We start from the raw sequence: 19,838 nt of genomic DNA, 5'->3' as shown, positions 1-19,838 counted from the left end.
CCCTCCTTCGTAGGTTGAGTAAAGCACCTGCAACAGCTGTGCCAGGTGTAGCCAAAAACGCCGCATCGGTTTCCAGCGTTAAGTACGTCCCACGCGCGAAAAGGTTGCTTGTTGTTCATCCGAAATTCAACTGTAGCCACGCCCTGTGTCTCCTCGGGCCGTCCAGGCATAAGACGAAAGCAGAGGGGTCCCCGCCGGGGCTGCTGGTCCCACAGGAGGGGCTGCTCTTCAGGCGCCGTGAGCCCCGGGCAGGCACTGGGACGGCGGCCAAAGGCCAGGCCACACCCGCCCCCTGAGGTTTAAATCACTCTGCTCAGGGCCATGGGGACCTAGAGCAGATTAAATGGGTTTAGAAAGACCAGAAGTGGTGTGTCTTGCACCTGAATGTAGTGAGGTGAGATTTACAGCTATTAGATAATCCACGTGTCTCATCCTAGGACACAAAACCGCGTCAGGGCCGACACAGTGACTGATCCTGCCGACAGCCCGGCCTCCCTTGGCCGCGGGCCCCCATCTCAGCCTCCCAGGCGATGCTCACGTGGCAGTTTCAGGTCACAGACCAAAAGCACGGGACGGCCCTTCAGGGCCCTTGCAGGACATCGTGGCCGCAGCGCACAGGAGAGAGGGTCGTCCTGCAGGTTTCTTCACCAGGAGAGGGGCTTTAATGCCCTCGGTGCACAAGGGACCCGAAGATACGCTGAAACATCCCCACCAACGAGCCGGCCTCTTCCACCTGATGGCTGTCTGAGCCACAACAGCCCGGGGCCAGCCTCCTGCAGTGGCTCCAGGCCAGCGGGGCCACTGGTCCCAGGTGGCTGGGCCGCAGCCTCCAAGGTCGTGCCCCTCAGGGTCACTCCTGTCCCGAGGCTGCTGGGGGAGCAGATGGCAGGGGTGCTAGCCACACTCGGCGTGACACTCTGAAGGCAGAGGCGCTCAAGAAAGGGAGGGGACTGCTCCCGGCCGTCAGGCAGCAAACCCCACGCAGCAACACCAGCCCTCCTGGCCCCAGGAGGGAGGCCAGGAGAGGGCCAGGCCTTGCAGGACAAGAGGCAGAGTCGGGGTGGGAAGCAGGTGCCGGGTGCGGGGAGACAGCCGCTGGCCCGTTCTGTCTGCTGGGGGTGGGCAGCTTGTGTCCAGTTGTCATCAACTGGCGATGGTCTCAGGATGAGGAGAAGCCAAGGGGGTGACCACCGCGGTCAGCGTCACCCCCAGGCCCCTGTCCCTTCCCCTCCTCCTGGACGCCCAGGCCCCGGCCGGCAAGGGGACCCCGCTGGAGACTCAGCACCGGCAGACGTGCAGATGGCATCCCCAACGTGTGGGCGGGGACCAGCTCAGCCCCAGCAGTGACCCGACAGCTAGGGGCGGGGCCAGGAGCTGGGCGCTAAGGGAAACCGGGCCGGCGCACAGTCCGGGCCTCTCAGCGGAGCCCGCAAGCCCACAGGCCAGGGTTTGCCGACCTCTGAACCAGCCCAGAGAAGGCAGGGCCTGCGAAGCTGCAGCTGCGGTGCAGGGAACCCGAACTGAGTCTTCACTCTCGCCGCCCAAGCCGCCGCCAGCTTGCACGTCCGCTCCAGGGCCTGGAGAGCCACACGTCGCTGGTGCATTCCGTCCTGGGACCACCGGATCCTTTTTGAGTGAAAGGGTGCAAAAGCGGTAGGCTATCTACTGCTGGCACTCCTGACCCTGCGCGGGAGGCCGGGCTGGACCGGCCTCCTCTGTCCTGCCTGTGCTGAGCGCCGGGCCACAGCCATGCAGCGGCCTGGCGGGAGGGGCTCAGCTGACCCATGAGGCGCTGCAGCTGGCCTAGCAAACCAGACACAACCCCGACTTGGACGAGGGGGCCGCCTCCGGCACGGAGATCCCCTTCATGTCGTCGGGCATCTGCCCGTCAGGCCGCCACACGTTCAGGTCCCCAAAGATGCCCTTCTCGATCATCTCCTCCTGCCAGGGGATGGGGCAGGTGCCGGTGGCGAATTCCTGGAAGAATTCTGTGTCCTCTTTGTCAAAGGCCACACCCCTGACTGTGGAAAAGGCACCCACATCCTGGATGTTCTTTGCATAGACAGTCCTGGAGTCTGGGACGAAGGGGGGGGTCAGCATCCCTGTGAGAGGACGGAAGACACAGGCCGTGAAGGGCCAGCCAGCGGGAGGAGGCGGCCGCGCTCAGCCAGCAGGGCCGCTGCCCCCATGCGGCCCTGGCGGTGACAAGGAGAGCGACACCCGCCACAGGGCGCTGAGCCAGGCTGGAGACTCAGAGTCCGGTCTGGACACACGTCGCCAGAACCCAGCCCCCATCTGCGCCCCCTCCGCCCCGCCCAGAAGCCCCGTCATGAGGGTCGGCGGGCCCTTGGCTGCACTGCCCCCGACGCCGCTGTGCCCACCGTCTCTGCAGACCCCCAGCCCCAGTGCCGGCCTCCCCATCTGCAGGTCTACACCTCGATCACAACATGCTCGGAACTGAACTCCCTGTGCCTTCACCCGATCCCTCCTCAGCACAGACCCTGTGGCCTCGGGACTCAATGCGGCTCCGGCTTCCCGGGTCCTGACCGCTCGCTCGGGCTGCCTGATCTCCCCGGGCCTGGGGCTGGTCTGGGCAGCTCTCCCTGGCACCTGGCACCTTCAGATCAGCTGGGGCTGCCACTGCCCTGACCCTTCCCCACCAAAGAAACTTCTCCTACGGGGGCGTCGGGCCGTGAGGTCACAGGCTCGCACTTCCTGGGTGTGGGTTCTGGTGGGTGTGGCGGGTGCCACGCTTCTCTCCCGCAGACACGCGTGCACACACACACTCGCACACACTAGCTTGCACGAGACATGACAGCAGACTCTGGTGGAAGGAACGACGGCTGGAGAAACCCTGCCTCGACTTGGATCGCAGGCTCCGTCAAGGAACCGCCTGACAGCGGGTTCAGATCTTCAGCTCACAGGTGTTTCCCGCACACCCCGTCCAACCCTTGCCGCCTCCTCGGGTCCCCAGGAGACCCACCCCGTGAACATCCAGTCCTGGGCACGCTGGGATGAGCAGGGAAGAGGGACGGTGGTGCCATCGGGGGCAGAGGATGCTCCAGGGGTGGGGTTCGCCCAGGCCGCCCGCCCCCCGACCTCATGCTAAGCTGCCGGACGCCAATGGGACGGGGCGGCCAGCGAGGGTCGCCTAGGAGCCCCCAGCCCCAGCTCCCACACGCGGACAGTACCGGCCTCCAGCTGCCGCCAGCTGATGTCTCTGAAGAGGGGGCTGGCGCGGAGCCCATCACAGGAGCCATCCCTGAAGCCCAGGCGCCTCTCGGGGTCCTTCTGCAGCAGTGCCTCGCAGAAGTCCTTGCAGGCCTGGCTGAACTTGTCGGGGTAGGTGACCGCCTCCTCCAGGACCCGCTGCTTCAGTTCCTTGTTCTCCACCTGCACAGTGGACACAGCACCGTCAGCCCACATCACACCCCTGACACCCACGTCACACCCCGGCCAGGCCCACCCGCATCGCCCCAGCTGCCACGGCAGCTCCGGACACGGCAGCTCCGCGGGCCCGGCCGGCCCTGCTCTCGGGGGTGCCTGACGCCACCCTCCCGCGTGTTAGCCCTTAAGGGCTCCGTATCGCTGGTCAGGGCGTGAGACCCTGAAGGTGGACACCTTGCATTCCCACAACCATCGCCCCCAGCCTGCCCGGCGAGGTGGCAGAGGTTTGCCGAGGGCAGACGCCCCCTGGGCCCACGAGACTTAGTGCAGACCAGCTTTCCCGAGCGTGACTTCCAGCCCACAAAGTTCACTTCCGGTGGCTCCATCCCCAGGGAGCTCCCCGACAGTCAGCCCGGCAGTCTCCAGCCCCACCTCAACTGAACGCTGCCCGTGTCCTCTCCCTGTCGGTCATATTCGCCCTTCCTGAAACGCCCTAAAGGGTCACGGAAGCGGGATCGTCCAGAGTCACTCTTCCGGGGCCAGGTTCTTTCATTCACAGTGGGGGGTTGAGACCTGTCCATGTCACAGGTACCGAGGCTCCTTCCCGTCGAACACAGGGACCTCGGGTGGACCACAGAATGGAGGGACCACAGGTGCACTGAAGATGGACCCCAGAATGCATGACCCAGAGATGGGCCATAGCATGAAGGGGCCACGACGGACCATGGAATGGAGGGACCACGGAGGGACCATGGATGGACCACGGATGGACCATGGAATGGAGGGACCACGGAGGGACCATGGAATGGAGGGACCACAGATGGACCACGATGGACCACGGACAGACCATGGAATGGAGGGACCACGGAGGGACCATGGATGGACCACGGACGGACCATGGAATGGAGGGACCATGGAGGGACCATGGAATGGAGGGACCATGGATGGACCACGGATGGACTATGGAATGGAGGGACCATGGATGGACCATGGAATGGAGGGACCACGGAGGGACCATGGAATGGAGGGACCATGGAGGGACCATGGATGGACCACGGATGGACCATGGAATGGAGGGACCACGGATGGACCATGGATGGACCATGGAATGGAGGGACCATGGATGGACCATGGAATGGAGGGACCATGGATGGACCATGGAATGGAGGGACCACGGAGAGACCATGGAATGGAGGGACCACAGATGGACCACGATGGACAGACTATGACGGTTCACTTTCTCATGAAAGTGTCTCCTGCCCATTTTCACCAGAAAACAGGGCTCCTTTCAGGGCTGTGGGCTCAGCCAGGGCTCTGCGGTGGAGCTCCTGTGGTGGCCTGAGGCCAACATGGACCCCACACTGTGTTGCTTTACTCTGCTCTTCTGAGCTGAGGTCGGGGAGAGACCCATTGCTGGAGTCCAAGGCAGAGGTGCACACGCACAGAGCGACCCTACGCGTTAGTCAGCAGAGGGGTTCTCACTCTTGGGGGACTGGAGACCGGACTGTCCCCACGACTATCTCAGGAAAGGAGCGGGGACTGGGCGGGGGCCCTCAGGGAGGTCCAGCAGAAGAAACTGATGGCTGTGACCTCCAGGCAGGCTGAGGGGCCACGTCTAAAGTACGGTTCTCCCCAGGCCTCCCTCCTCAGCCCCACAGACAGGTTAGCTCTGAGCAGAGTCAGCGTGGGGTCCGGGGAAGACGCTGCTTTGCTCCTTTTGTGAACAGTGCTGGCGGCTCTGAACGACACATATTCGCGGTTCTGCTGGGCTGGCAGAGCTCCCCGGGGAGACGCGGGGCTGCCACGCGGACAGGAAGCAGGGGGCACAGGAGGCAGGGCCCCAGCACAGCCACCCCCGGTGCCCGCTGCCCCCAGGACGTCCAGGGAAGCTGCCGCGCCTGCAGCAGGGCCTGAGCATCCGGGGAGGCGAGCGGCTTGGCCTCCGGGAAGGGCAGGGAGGCCGCCAGCGGGGGAGCCACGCCCCCCAGAGCAGCACCGCTCGTGGGGGCGGGGCTGGGGGGGTGTCTGCGCTCCTCTCCTCCTGACAGGCTCCTTGGCGCACGGAGACCCAGGAGATGAGGTCGCCGTGTGCACCATGAGAAGCCTAGTGCTCCCCGTAAAGAAGGTCACCAGGTCAGCTGGGGGACACTGCTCCTGTGACCCCAACAAGGAGGGTCACTAGGTCCCACGGGGACACTGCTCCTATGACACACACACACACACACACACACACACACACACACACACACACGGAGCTGATGCCAGCTCAGCTGCAGGGACACCGCTGGCCACCTCCTACCTTCTCTCCGCGGGCTCGGAAGGGGCCTCTGGCCGCGATCATCTCGTACAGCGTGACCCCCAGGGAGAAGTAATCCACGGCAAAGTCGTACTCCTCACCCCGCAAGAGCTCTGGGGCCATGAAGCCTGCGACAGGAGCACAGCGCGACTCAGAGACCAGCACACGGGCTCGCACCTCCCGTCTCCCCGGAACCCAGCAGGGTCCTTGCGCCGGGACATGCGGGGCTGCCCCGCGCCCACCCACTAGGGAGCGCTCCCCCGGTTGTGAGTGTCCCCTTCGGTACAGCCATCCCTGGCGGGAGCCCCCTGCACCCAAGGTGGATCTCACCCCCACTGTGGTGCCCATGGCGGACAGAGCCAGTGTCTGAGGCTCACGCAGGACCTGTGGTCAGAGTCAGGCGCTCAGACCCGAAAGGGCACAAAAGGAGAGGCTGAAACCCCGACGCTCCTAAGAGTGGTCCGGACGCCCAGCGGCCCGTGCGCTCCACTTCTGGGGAGTCGGGGCCACGTGCTGGGCCTGCAGGCTGAAGGGGACACCCCGAGAGCCAGCTCTGGCTTCCATCCCTTTGTGCCCCGTGCAGAGGCCAGCCCAGGGCCTGGGAAGGATAGACGGGCAGCACCTGGGGCCCGTGGTCCACTCCCCCGGGGCCGGGTAGGCCGTTGAGGCTAGGCGCCAGGGTGGCTTCTGTGCTCGGATGACTAGACATCCCCCAAAGGCAAAGCTGAGCATGTCCTTTTGTCTCCAGCACCGCCTGGTCCTTCAGCGTTTACCTGCGTTCGTGGCAAGTTCCCAGGGGGGACATGGCTGGATAACACGGGCCACGCTGCTGTGGCCACAGGACATTCCCCCGGAGGTTACAGGAGCCAAGTTCCAAATAACCCCCTGGCCCTGAACACAGCGTCTTTTCAGGGATTACAGTGCTGGCCAGACGGCCCAGACTCTGGAGAAAGACACGTTCCACCAACCACAACTTCTCCATGAAAACGGGCCCGAGAGGAGGGCCCACCGACCACAGAGACGCAACATCCCTGCAGCAAACAGCCCGCTGGCCCCTCCAGTCTGCTCCACCCGCTGGGACCCAATGACACGTCTGCCTCGCGGTGTCTCACGTGGCAACGATGAACCTCCTTCGCGGGAAAGACGGCTCGAGCGGGCAATGGGTGAGTGCACGCAGCGTCAGTCTAGGCGCCGGGTCCTCCTCCCCCCGCCCCGAGCCCCGCGGTGCTGGCACAGCGAGTGACCCTTTGCGTGGACTGCGGCTGAACCGGGGGCGGAGGCTCGGCTCTGGGGACCTGGGCCGGAGGGAGCAGGGGTCCAGGGGAGAGGGTACGGAGGGCTCCCCGAGCCTTCGCTGGACGCCCCACCTTCTAACTCACACCGACCCCAGCCTCCGCTGCCACTGCTTGAGGCCCCCGCGCCCGCCTGACCCCAAACGCGCAGGTCAGCACAGCCCGCGGGCAGAGCCACGCCGTCCAGGGCTCAGAGCCGCTCGGCGGCCGCGGCAAAGCCTGGGCGCCCCCTAGCGGCCGGTGGGGCGTCGTGCAAGCAGGGCCGGTGACACCCCAGGTCCACCGACTCCAACCCCGGACCTGATCCGCCAGAAATAGGCGAGCGGCATTTCGCTCACACGCTCACGCCCTGGAGAGGAACCTCAGAGGATCCGGAAAACTCACAACAGGACCTCTTCCTAAATAAAGCCGCAGATGAGACAGACCCGCCGTGGCAACAGGCACAACCCCCAAAGGAGCCCAAAGCGCAGGACGGGGGCCTCGGGGACAAAGCAGGACCCGGGAGCCGGACACACAGGGAAGAAGCAGATCTGCTGAGAAGTCCTACAGAAAACCCGGGCCATCAGGAGGGCAGAGCGCTCGGAGCGCCAGCTGCGCCGTGTGTGAGCGTGAGCCTGTCACCCCAGGCCCCTGCGGTGAGCACCGAAGCCCCCCCGCCCCCACCTCCCGCTCAGATGCCTCTTCTCTGCGCCCACCTGCCTGGGGGTGAGAGGAGATGGGGTGGGGACAGGAGGCGCCACACACGCACATGCACACAGACACACACACGCACACGTGCACGGTCACAGACACACGCACACGTGCACGGTCACACACACAGACACGCACACGTGCACGTGCACAGTCACACACACACAGACACGCGCACGCACACGTGCACGGTCACAGACACACGCACGCACACGTGCACGGTCACACACACAGACACACGCACGCACACGTGCACGGTCACAGACGCACGCACACGTGCACGGTCACACACACAGACACGCGCACGCACACGTGCACGGTCACACACACAGACACACGCACGCACACGTGCATGGTCACACACACAGACACGCACGGTCCAGGGGCCACCTCACAGCTGAGCACCTGCCAGGCCCTGTCCCACCCACCCTGCCTCTGTGCTGCTTCCCTCGGTGCAGACCCCCAGGCTCTGCCCGTGGCCGGCGCTGGGGAGCTTCCGTCACAGAGGGCACGCGTGGCAAACAAGGAGTGATTGTTCAGGGGGTCGGGGGTCGTCCCTGCGTGGGTGCCAGTCCCGCAGCCTCACCCTGAGAGGGGACGGATGAGGGAGCATCTTCCTGACAAGCCCCAGCCCTCACCGTGACGCCCACCCCAGGCCGCGGGACCCCAGGACCCCGGGCCTTGTCCCCTTCGCCCCCATAGCGGCTGCCCTCACCCCGGCTCTCAGGCCCTCACCTGGCGTCCCCGCATAGCCCTTGGTCTTGGTCTGCCCTTCCTTCAGCTCCACGGCCAGCCCAAGGTCAGAAATTCGGATGTTGCCTGGAGAACAAACATGGGGTCAGGTCACACGCGGCTCCGCAAACAAAGGCCCCTGGGGCTCCTGGACACACACACGTGCACAAGCAGGGCGCACACACGCAGGGGCCGCCGCTCCCCGCTCAGGCTGCGGAGGGACCGAGGGTCCCAGCAGCGCTCGCAGCTGGAATCCGGGGCATAATCCCCCTAAAGCCAGCCTCCTCGTGGCTCTGTCTTCCCCGAGCTCTGCAGCAACGGCCTTTGGGGCACCAGTGTGTCCGTCTGACCTGTGATGGGGAAGGAAGGGGGGCTCTAAAGGGACTTATGGGAACCTCAGTCTTGGGTTATTTCCTGATGAGAATCCCAGTTTGACTCCTCACGAAGACAGCAAACAAAGGGATCGGGTGCGGACTCGGCCATCACCGTTAGCTGTTTACTAATAGTTCCACACACGCCGGCCTCCTGGACTAACTCCCTGCTGCCCTGGCGCCTAGTCATGCACCAGATTTCACCAAAGTCCGTTAATCATCTCCACTCGGGGATAATGCCACGCGGTGGCAAAATAGCAGAACGAAAGTAAACAAACTCGAGACGTGTCTTGGCGCCGTAAAACTGCAACGAGCATTTATCAGAGCGGCTCCCTCCCCTCCCGACGCCCAATCAGGCTACAGAGGCGAGCAGGGCAAGGGGAGGCCGCGCGGGGGCCGCCTCACCGTCGTCGTCCAGGAGCACGTTCTCGGGCTTGAGGTCTCGGTAGATGATTCCTCGCTGGTGCAGGTGCTCTAGGCCGCTGATGATCTGGGCCGTGTAGAAGAGGGCGCGCGCCTCCGGGAAGCCGGGGTTCTCCTCGTCCACGTTGTAGATGTGGTACCTGGGGGCAGACCGTGTGGAGCCTGTGCTTCTCTGGCACAACCAGGAGCCGCGTGCCCACGGTTTTTGTGGGAAGTAGAATCTCGGGAAAGCGTTGAGGCCCCCGAATCCCACGTCGTGTCGGCAAAGCGTCCGTCATTTCAGCCTCGGCGTCCAGCCTTAGCGGCCCGCGGCGGAGCCTGGACCGCCGGCCGCCGGTGTCTGTGTCCTCACAGCCCCTCAGCACAGCTGTTACAAGGGAAAGGCAGGGCAGCTCTCCCACCCCACCTCCCCTGCCCCGGCCCGCGGGGGGTAACAGGGAAACAGGCCCCAAAGCCACTTTACAGCCACCAGTGAAGGATCCAGGCAGAGGGAGGTGAAGGTGGGCCACGGGACAAGCCCAAGCCCCAACCAAAGTGAGCGGCTGACCCAGAGCCCAGGAGGCACGTGGGCCGTCTCCCCAGAGACGCGCAGACTCCCCGGTGGGCCCTCGGAGGACTCCCCCCGGCCTCCCGGACCCTCCTATCTCCCGTTTCCCTGTCACGTTGTACAGAGACGCAAAACCTAACAAGCAAGGTATTTAAACTAGAGAACAACCAGGGAGAGGAGAGGCAGGCCCGTAATCTCGAAGAAAACAAGAGAGAAACCCTCATGCCAGCCGGAGCGACAGCACGAACGGCTTCTCTGCTCCATGTGCATTTTACTAGTGTCCTGTGGTGCAGTGCGGGTAGCACGATGCGGTGCGGTACAGGGTCCCGCACAGCGTCCTACACAGTACAGTGTGGTAAGGACGGGGCACCGCGGGCAGCGCGCTGCAGCACAGGGCGTGTACTGTCTGACGCAGCGCGGTACAGGGCAGGGCAGGGCGGGGCGGTACTGTCGACACGATGCAGCGTATACAGTGCAGTGGGACAGCAGCACGTGCAGTGCAGCGCAGCGCCGTGTAACATAGCACAGCTCAGGGCAGGGGAGGCGAGCAAAGCCTCACGACCTCTCCGCTCTCCAGCTCGTGCTATTTGCGCTTCCAGACCCTTCGCTCCTCCTCCGTGAACGTGCACAGGCGGCTCAGGCAGGGCCTCAGAGCCTCACCTGGAAAGTGGGGCCAACAAGCTCACCTGGCAGAGTTTCGGGGCAGGCGAACGCAGGCCCGAGAACGGAGGCACAGCGACGGCCCCCTTGTGTGAGGGCCGTGCGAGTCGCCTAAGTGTCTAAGGTGTGTCAGCTAGCTCTCCGCAGCAACCTCGGAAGGCCAGTATTTCACCTCTATCCCCGTTTTACAGACCAGCGCGCTGGGGCAAGGGCGGCCGTGTTGCCCAGCCGGCAAGTGGGTCTTTCCCCCTCTGAGAGCCAGTGATCCAACTGCTCCTGGAAGCCCAGGGCCGGGCCCTCAGGTCTCTGGCAAACCCAGGCCCCGTACGGCGCCGCTGCCCTCTGGTTCTCCCTGCGGTGGGTGGCCAAGCCACGGTTCCCGGAGTCGGCCGCACGGTGCTTCCACTCTGCCACCACCCCCAGAGTGCATCGTCGACGAAGCTTGTCTTCGTTTGCCATCCCTCTTAAAGCGCGGCCCTCACCCCCCTTGAGGCCCCTCCCGCCCCTTTATCCACCGTCCAACTAGCACTCAATTCGCAGCTCCTCACGCCCTGCTGCCCTCCCTGCTCACCCCACCGTCCGCCTGAACCCGAGGCCCGCAGGACGGACCCCTGACCCGAGAGCTTGACCGCCTCGCCCAGGGTTCCTGCACTTCACTGGGACTGAGGACACGTCGTTTCGAGGACCCGCAATCCGAAGGCAAAGAGGAGGACTTAGATGGGGGCAGGGCTTGTCTTCACCACCACGTCCTCAGCACGTGGGAAGGAGCCCCCCTGCGCACTCGGCCGCGTGAGCCCTCCCGTCCCGATCCCGCAGCCGAGAGGCGGGCGCTGACCTTATGTCGCCTCCATTCATGACGGTCATCACCAGACAGAGGTCGGTTTTGGTTTCAAAGGCATAGGCCAGAGACACGATGAACCTGCTGTGGACTTTGGCAAGAATCTTCTTCTCCACCATCGCGCCCTGGAAAGCAGGTGAGCGCCCAGGGTTAGGCGGGAAAGCGATATTGCCAAAAACGGCCAAGCTCCACAAACCAGAAAACGTCACGATAAAACAGAAACAGGGTCTCCCTGGGGGCGCAGTGGTTGAGAGCCCGCCTGCCGGTGCAGGGGACGCAGGTTTGCGCCCCGGTCCGGGAAGATCCCACGTGCCGCGGAGCGGCTGGGCCCGTGAGCCATGGCCGCTGAGCCTGCGCGTCCGGAGCCTGTGCTCCACAATGGGAGAGGCCACAGCAGTAAGAGGCCCGCATACCACAAAAAAAAAAAAAAAAAAAAGTGGCTGTACAGAGCAATTGCAAATAACTTAGAGACATGCCTCACACGCCCCGTTTCACAGAGACAAGACAGGGCCTGGGAACCCATCACGTGCAGAGGACTCCGGGGTTCCTAGGGCCGCCAGCAAGGGGGCTCCTGCCACCCAGCCTTAGGAGTGTGGCTGAGGGTCCCAGCAGGTCCCCAGGCAGCCTGTCGGCGCTGACCTTCCCTTCCAGCTCTTCCCGCTGCAGTCCCAGCCCTTCTCCTCCCATCCAGGCCTCGGAACAGCACCGTTTCAAGCCACCCCGCATCCCTGTTCATTTCCTATATTGATTTTAAGACCCCATGAAGTCCATTTAATGTGCTTTTGAAAGCTGTGCTGGGTAAGGAGAAAGAGCCCTGTCGCAGGAGGAGTTCCTGATGTTGAGAAGCCCTTTCTACCCGCTGCGTGGGAAGATTTTAGGTGGATTTTACTCTGCAAAAGTTTGATAAGTTTCCTGAACTCGGGAGAAGAGAGGCTTAATACCCTAACAGTTGGATTCAACTTGCAGGTAGATGGCCCTGAGGGTACCTGCTGCCCGCAGAGGCCGTCAGGCAGAGCACCATCGAGGGGCCCCCGGGGGGGGTGCTCAGGGGCAGCTGCTGTTTGCCCCCAGTGTGATCTGTCCTGTGCAGCGGGAACGGGAAGGAAGCCCACGCAGGCAGAGCGCGGCTGGAGATTAAGCAGCTTTGGCTGACCCCGCCCGAACGGGGCCTGAGGCCAGACGGAGAGTGGGCGCCGCTCAGAGCAGCTGCTTCCACCACCCCCAACCCCCGGCCCGGACAGCGCTGCACGCGGGCACCTTGGGGCCTCCCCACACCAGCCCCGGGGAGACTCCCCCTGCAGCCTCCGCCCAGCACAAGCCAGGGAAAGTTCCAGAAGGTCAGAGTAAAGGATCTGCAGACTCATCCCAGCAGCCCTGACACCGGCTGCCGCACCGCGTGGCCCTGGTGGCAAGCCGAGAAGCGTGGTGCGTGTGGCACAGGACCCACGCCAGCCACGCAGAGGCCGCCCCCCAGGAGGGCCGCCCCGGGCGCCGAGGCTGGTGGCGTAGAGCGGCTGGACAGGCAGAGCGTCAGCGCCACCAGCGCCTGCCGCTCCGAGCCAGGGGCTTGGTCGCCAGGCAGACAGGCGGACTCGACGAGGGGGCACGGGGCGCTGACCCCGCCCAGGGCCGCACGGCGGGAGCGCCCACCACGGGGTGAGCCGGCCCAGGACGCCCCAGCCCCCACCCGCTCCCCGGAACGCCGCGGCGGCCCACCTTGTACCCCTTCCTCTTCTTCAGCCGCTTCTTGTTCAGCTTTTTGCAGGCGTACATCTTCCCGGTGGCCTTCATCTGGCAGGCAGACACCTCCCCAAAGCCTCCCCGCCCCAGGACCCTGAAGTCCAGGAACCAGTCCTCGCCCACGGGCTGGGCCTCCAACCACTTCCACTGCAGGAAGCGCTGGAAGTACAGGCTGTCCAGGTACTGCTGGAAGGGGGCCTGGCTCAGGTGCGCCAGGGTGGCCTGCAGGAGGGGCTGGAAGAGCCCGTCCCCGGCCCCCGCCGGCCCCTCCCGGACCTGCGCCACCATCTCCTTGTCCAGGAAGCCGCAGAAGAGCTTGGCCTGGGGGTCCAGGTACTCGGCCCGGATGGCCTGGGCCTTCTGCGGCCGGAGGTCGTCACCGGCAGTGTTGTAGACCTCGATGTCCCTCCAGAGCTCCAGGGCCGGCACGTGCTGCTCCTGGGCCTGCAGGAACTGCTGGAAGAGCCGCTTGCCGATGGGCTGCTCCGAGCACACGCTCTCGAAGCCCAGGTCCAGGCTCGCCTGCAGCGCCCCGCACTTGGACAGCGGGGGCAGCTTGAGCCGGGCCAGGTACTTCCTGTCCCGGGAGGTCGGGCCGCTGCTCGCGTCGAAGCTGGCCCGGGCAGCAATGAAGGCCGAGTTGGCCACCACCGTCTCCAGGGACCCGAAATCCATCCTGGCGCCGGCCTCCCTCCGCGTCCGGCTCCCACGTCCCAAGCCGGCCTAACCCACTGCCCTTGGCCTCTGGCCCGTTCCCACCCTCTGCGGACAGGAGGATGGCCGGGCACCGGGAGCCCCAGGAAGCCCGCTGACCCAGCTCAGGCGAAATCCCGGCTGGAGTGGAGGGCGCGCAGGGCGGAGCAGGTGCCAGAAAAAGACAATCCCTAAGCCGCTCGCGGGGATTAGACGGGCCACCTGCCCCGCTCCTTCCCGCGGGAAGGACACACCTGGCCCAGGCCCAGCGCACGGGAGCCCGAGCCTCCCCGTCCGGCCCGCTGGCCCGCGCAGATGAGCTGGACCCTCCGCCTGTTTCCTGGTGGGGACACGGGGCCCAGGTGAAGGGAGGGGGCCCAGGAGAACCCTGAATTCACAAAGATGGCTGGTGTTTTCCCCACTATGTGTCATTTTTTTCTTTAGAAAACCCGCGAGTGAGAATAAAACCAGCTGATGATAGGAGTTTAGGAACAGGCTTTCTGGGCGTCCACGGGTGAGACCCCTGGCCAGGGGACTGGTCACTATGTGAGGACCAACATTTGTCCTGACCTGACGCTGAGAGCAGCTGTGTCATGCTGGCGGCTCTGATGACCTAACGTAACCCCGGCCCTTGCCCAGGGATCAGCTTCACATCAGCCCCTGCCCTCACCTGGGCTGTGCTGGCTGGTGAAGGAGAAAGGCCAAGAGAAAGGTTCAGGTGAAATTAGGACGGGGATGCAGGAGACACCAGCTACACCCAGGCTGAGGTCCCACACAGAGAGAGGCAGGAGAGAGAAGGGAACGAAGAGGCCAGGGACACACCAGGGGCACACCTGAGACACACCTGGGGGACACCTGAGACATACCTGGGGCACACCTGGGACATACCTGGGGCACACCTGAGGGACACTTCGGACACACCTGGGGCTCACCTGAGACTCACCGGGGGCACACCTAAGACACACCTGGGACATAGCTGGGGCACAGCTGGGACACAGCTGGAGGACACCTGGGACACACCTGAGGCAGACCTGGGGGATACCTGAGACATACCTGGGACATACCTGGGGCATGGTTGGGACACACCTGAGACAGCTGGGACACAGCTGGAGGACACTTGGGACACACCAGGGGCACACCTGAGACACACCTGGGGACACCTGAGACATACCTGGGGCACACCTGAGGCACACCTGGGACATACTTGGGGCACAGCTGGGACACAGCTGGAGGACACTTGGGACACACCTGGGGCACACCTGGGTATGGCCTTGTCTGCCTTGTTCTAGTACACAGTAGGTGCTTGGTACATGTATGGGAAAGAATGACAAGGAAGTGATGGGGGTTGGCTACAGTTTAGAGAGGGGAGGAAGAGAAGGGCCACAGAAATGAAGAACACCCCAGCCAGAAGAGGCCGGGTAAGCAACCCCACGCAGGGAGGAGAGGGTCGAGAGGTCAGTGAGATTCTGTCAGTGGGTATGGGGAGACAGGCGGACTCTGTGTAGCAGTCGGGGAAGCAGAAATAAGAACTTGCAGCTGAGCAGGTGGGTTGGTGCGTCCAGCCTGGCACTCACTAGCAGGCGACCTTGAGCTGATCTCTTCAAACCCTTCCTGCCTTTTCTTTAACCCGTCAGTGTTCAGACGGGTCGGCGGCTCCGGCTCCAAGGCGTGTTGTGGACCGGAGCCCCTTCTACGGTGTCTCTCACCGTGTGTCCCCAGACAGCGCCTCCCAGCAGTGCGGGGACACGAATCACCTGGAGAAATAAAGATCTGCTTCAGTGGGCCTGGAGTGGGGCTGGCACCCAGATCAGGAAGCCCTGCGAGAGGCGGTGTCTGAGGACGGCAACTCCCACTGGATTAACGCTGAGCTGAACTACCTCCTGGGGAAGTGGGAAGCATTCAGATAAACGGCGTTAAACATGTTTGCGATCACGGGACTCAGAGATTGAAGAGTGAACTTGGCTCTCTAAGAGGGGTCAAGTATGCAGAGCTTCCCAAACTCACTTGGCCCTTTTTTGAAAGTTTTTATTCAGAGTAATTGTAGACGCACACGCAGTTAAAAGAAATAACCCAGAGACCCCTGCACCCCTCACCCAATCCCCCAGTCGTAGCATCTCCCCCAACTGCAGCTCGGGATCGCAGCGTGGATACGACGCCAGCACAGCAAATGCTCAGGAACCCCTGACGCCACACGGTCCCCCTTCACAGACACCCACCTCCTTCCCACCCCAAGCCCTGTCCTGAACCCCGGCAACCACTGATCTGTTCTCCATTTCCATAAAGTCGTCCTTTCAAGAATGCTTTGTACGTGGAATCACACAGTGTGTCACTTTGGGGGTTCACTCTTTTCTCTCAGCATGACTCCCTGGATTCACCCAGGCGGTTACACGCACCTGCAGGTTCACTGCTGAGGAGTATTCCATGGTGTGAATGGACCACGGCTGGTTTAACCATTCACTTGTTGAAGGACACCTAGGTTGATTCCAGTTTGGGCTATCATGAATAAAGCTGCGAAAAACATACAGATATTCGTGCAGATATAAATTTCAGTTTCTCTGGGATTAATGCCCAAGAGCATATGTGCTGAGTCGTATGGTGTTTGCATGTTCAATTTTTTAAGAAACTGGCAAACTCTTTTCCAGACGGCTCTACCATTTTATATTCCTGCCAGCAACACACGAGCGATCCAGTTTCTCAGCATCCTCACCGACACTTGGAGTTGTCATTATTTTTTATTTTAGCTCTTGTGATAGGTGGTACCCCATTGTGTTTTTAATTTGCATTTCCCTACTGGCCAATGATACTGAACATTTTTCCATGTGTTTGTCGTCTGTGAATCCTCTTCGGTGAAACATCCCGTTGTGTCTTTCGACCGTGGTCTAACTGGGCTGCCTGCCTTTTTGCTGTTGCGTTGCAGGCCCAATTTTTCAATTTTCTCTTCTATGGACTGCGCTTCTGGTGTCAGGCCTAAGGACTCTCTGCCTAACCCTGGTTCTTGAAGATTTTCTCCCATGTATTTTTCCAAAATTTTTACACTTTTACATTTAAATCCATGACCATTTTGAGTTCACTTTTTTGCAAGGTGTGAGGCTTAGGTCAGGGTTCACGGATGTCCAGTGGTTCCACCTCCATGTGTTGAAAAGGCCGTCTTCGCTTCACTGAATTTCTTTGGCACCTTTGTCAAAATCAGTTGGGCATATCTGTGAGTCCACTTCTGAGTTTTCTGTCCTGTTTCACTGTTCACTGTGTCTGTCCCTCCACCAGCGCCACACTGTCTTGATGACTGTGGCTATATCATAGGCCTTGAAATTGAGTAGACTGAGTCTTCTTACCTTAATTTTCTTTTTAAGAAATATTTTCAAAAAAGTATTCCAAATAAAGAAGAAAATATTTATTCTAGTTCCTTAGCCTTTCTAAATAAATTTTAGAAGAGTCTTGCCTATAGATACAAAAAAAAAAATCTTGCTTGGATTTTGATAGAAATTGTGTTAAAACAGTATATCAGTTTGGGGAGTATTGACTTGACTGTGTTGAATCTTCCAGCCTACGAACACAATGTGTGTCTCTAGTTACTTAGACTTTTGTTTCATCACCATTATGTAGTTTTCAGCATACAAGTCTCATACATGTTTTATTAGATCGACACCTAAATATTCCTTTTTGTTTGGACCAATTGCAAATGCTTTCTAGGTGTTTTTGTGTCTGTCTTGGATATTCCAAGTCTAATCTTGATGCAACTTGGCATGGATTTGGGGGCTATCTTGTTTGGGGTTCTCTCAGCTTCTTGAGTCTGAAGGTTTATGCCCCAGCCCCACTCTTTCTCCTCTCCTTGCGGGACTCCGGTGACACCGACGTTAGGCCTTCCCTACGGCCCCTGGGCCCCTGGGCCACTGAGGCACTTTTTTTCTGGCTCTACTTTCTATTGTTCAAATCCGGAAATTTCCATGGTTTTTTCTTCCATGTCGGTGATTCTTTCCTTGGTCCCTTCCCTTCTGCTGCTGAATCCATTCTTTGAGCTTTTTGTTTTGGTTACTGTACTTTTTGAATCTAAAATTTCCGTTTGGTCTTTATGTCTTCTATTTCTTGCCTTAAACTTTCTACTTCTGTCTTTCCATTTGTTTCAAGCACAATCATCATTGCTGGCCGAAGCATCTTACCACCTGTCAGATGATTTCAGAATCTGTCACCTCAGCGTGGCATCTACTGATCATCTTGTTTTCACTTCATTTGGAGATCTGCCTGGTTCTCGCTCTGATGAGTGATTACCCATCGAAAGCTGGGAATCTTCCTATCATCCAGTCCTTCGGCGTTCGTGGGCTTCCGCTGACCCCATGGCCGCTGTGGAGGGATGGGCTCCGGTCCCTTGCTGTGGGGGGTGGGTGGGAGTCGAGGCCCCCGCATAGGAAGGGTGAGCTCCCACATCACCCAGAGCTCGCTCTCTTTGGGGCGTCCGTCCCACGTTGCCCCGCGGGGCACGCCAAGCAGCCCAGTGCCCCCTATCCCGCCCCAGGCCTCCCCTCCCCACGGGCACGTGTCCCAGGAAGGTCATCACGACAACGCGTGTGCAGCTCAGCACACACGTTCATGCTTCTGGGAATTCAGAGACTCAGTGTGGAGGATTTCGTTCAGAGACTTCCAGGAAGAATTCATGCTGTGCTCGTCCCAAGAGTGTCTCTGTACTTTCCAGACAGGGCGGCACCGATTCTCTGCACAGCAGTTCCTACCCTGTGTCTTCAGGCCTCGGCGCAGGGGTCCCAGACCCACAGGCTGTGGACAGTGAGACCGCAGCCTAAGGCCACACTCTGTGTTTTTACTGCCCTAAAGTTCCAAAGCTGTGAAGGGGAACAGTGTGAAGGAAAATGCCTAGGGTTGGTCCATTAAGGAACTATGAGTCCAAGCTAAAATGCTGTGATTCCATCTGAATTTTAGGGTGTTCGTTTTGCTGACAAACTCTAAATCATCCTAAAGAAAATACACATAATGGCTAGAGGGCTTTTCACTATCTTTATCCCCGAAGAACACTTCCAATTCGGCTACGTGGGTCCCTAGAGGGAAAGTGACAATGGATGGACACCCAGCTCTGTTTACAATCCCGCCCTTTCAGTCGGGTCCTGACTTAGATACTTGTAAAGACGCCTCAGTGCCACGTCCTGTCTGCCCAGCGCTGCCCTTTCCTCCTAATCTCAGAGACGGGCCCCAGCTATGTAGACCGCCAAGGCTGTTGGTTCTGGCCACGCATCAGGAGGTCCAGGGGCTCGCAGCTGTCCAGACGCTCAGGCCGCCCGGCAGGTCAGCTCCCTCAGAACCTCGGGGGTGGGACAGGCGTCACAGGTTTGCAAGGCGCCCCAGGTGGGTCGGACGTGCTGTCAGGCTGAGCGTCCCCTGCCGAGACACTGCCACAGTCCTGCGGCCACAAGCAAGGCCCACGGGAGCTCCCAGGTCCGCTGGGTCCCTGGGAGAATCTGCATTTCAGCAAATCGCCCGGGGACTGGTGTGTATTCGGTTCCGAAAACACTTCTAGATTGTATGGCTGTGAATTCCTCCATGGACACAAAGTCCTACAGGGCCCCAACACTGGCTCTCAGAGGACACCACGCTCGTCACCGAAGCTCAGCTCAAGAGTGACGGGAGCCCCTGCGGCCCCGCGGCCGGCGGCCCTGGGCACCGGCAGGCTTGGCTCTCCAGCACCAGGACTGACGGCGGCGGGAGCCCCCCCCACACCGGGGTCCCAGCCGTCGCCTCATCATGGCCTCGGGCGCCTGCTGCAATCAGCGCAGAGCAGGGAGCATCTCGGCCGCGGCTGGGCATCAGGGCCCAGGCCCCGCCTCGTGCAGGCCGCTCTCCTCACACCTCCCTCCCCAAGGAGGTGCGAGTGGGCAGAGCTGAGCACCTGGCAGGCCTCCTTGCTCATTATCAGAGCAGATAAGGCTCTGGGCCAAGGGCACCCGAGAGGAGGAGTGAGCCACCCTGATTTGCCCAGGGAGGGGGTGGAGGGGCACCTGACGGCAGCGGAGCCTGCCGGGCCTGCCCGGGCGTCGGTGCTTGACGGCCAAGCCGTGATAACACCCTGCTGGGCTCGCCCCGGAACCCAGAGCCGCAGTGCCCTTGACCTCTGAGGGGGAGACCATAAAACCCAAGGGGATGTCCTCCCCCAAGCGTCCCTTGGCAG

The 19,838-nt window shown here is 61.4% G+C and overlaps 1 protein-coding gene across 1 annotated transcript; it reads right to left on the bottom strand.

Annotated features, from left to right (window-relative positions):
- Positions 1 to 1,741: 1,741 nt before the first annotated feature.
- Positions 1,742 to 13,651, bottom strand: GRK1 (G protein-coupled receptor kinase 1; the record flags this gene model as incomplete). Its single annotated transcript, XM_079902990.1, has 7 exons — positions 1,742 to 2,102; positions 3,192 to 3,393; positions 5,687 to 5,811; positions 8,401 to 8,484; positions 9,174 to 9,331; positions 11,234 to 11,361; positions 12,953 to 13,651. The coding sequence occupies 7 exons, from the start codon at positions 13,649 to 13,651 to the stop codon at positions 1,804 to 1,806; spliced, it is 1,695 nt and encodes a 564-aa protein (XP_079759116.1). The 3' UTR covers positions 1,742 to 1,803.
- Positions 13,652 to 19,838: the final 6,187 nt, after the last annotated feature.

The sequence above is a fragment of the Stenella coeruleoalba genome (genome assembly GCF_951394435.1).
Source record: "Stenella coeruleoalba genome assembly, chromosome: 18".
Lineage (NCBI taxonomy): Eukaryota > Metazoa > Chordata > Mammalia > Artiodactyla > Delphinidae > Stenella > Stenella coeruleoalba.
The sequence above is the reverse complement of the archived record's forward strand: the minus strand, read 5'-3'. Positions and strand labels throughout refer to the sequence as shown.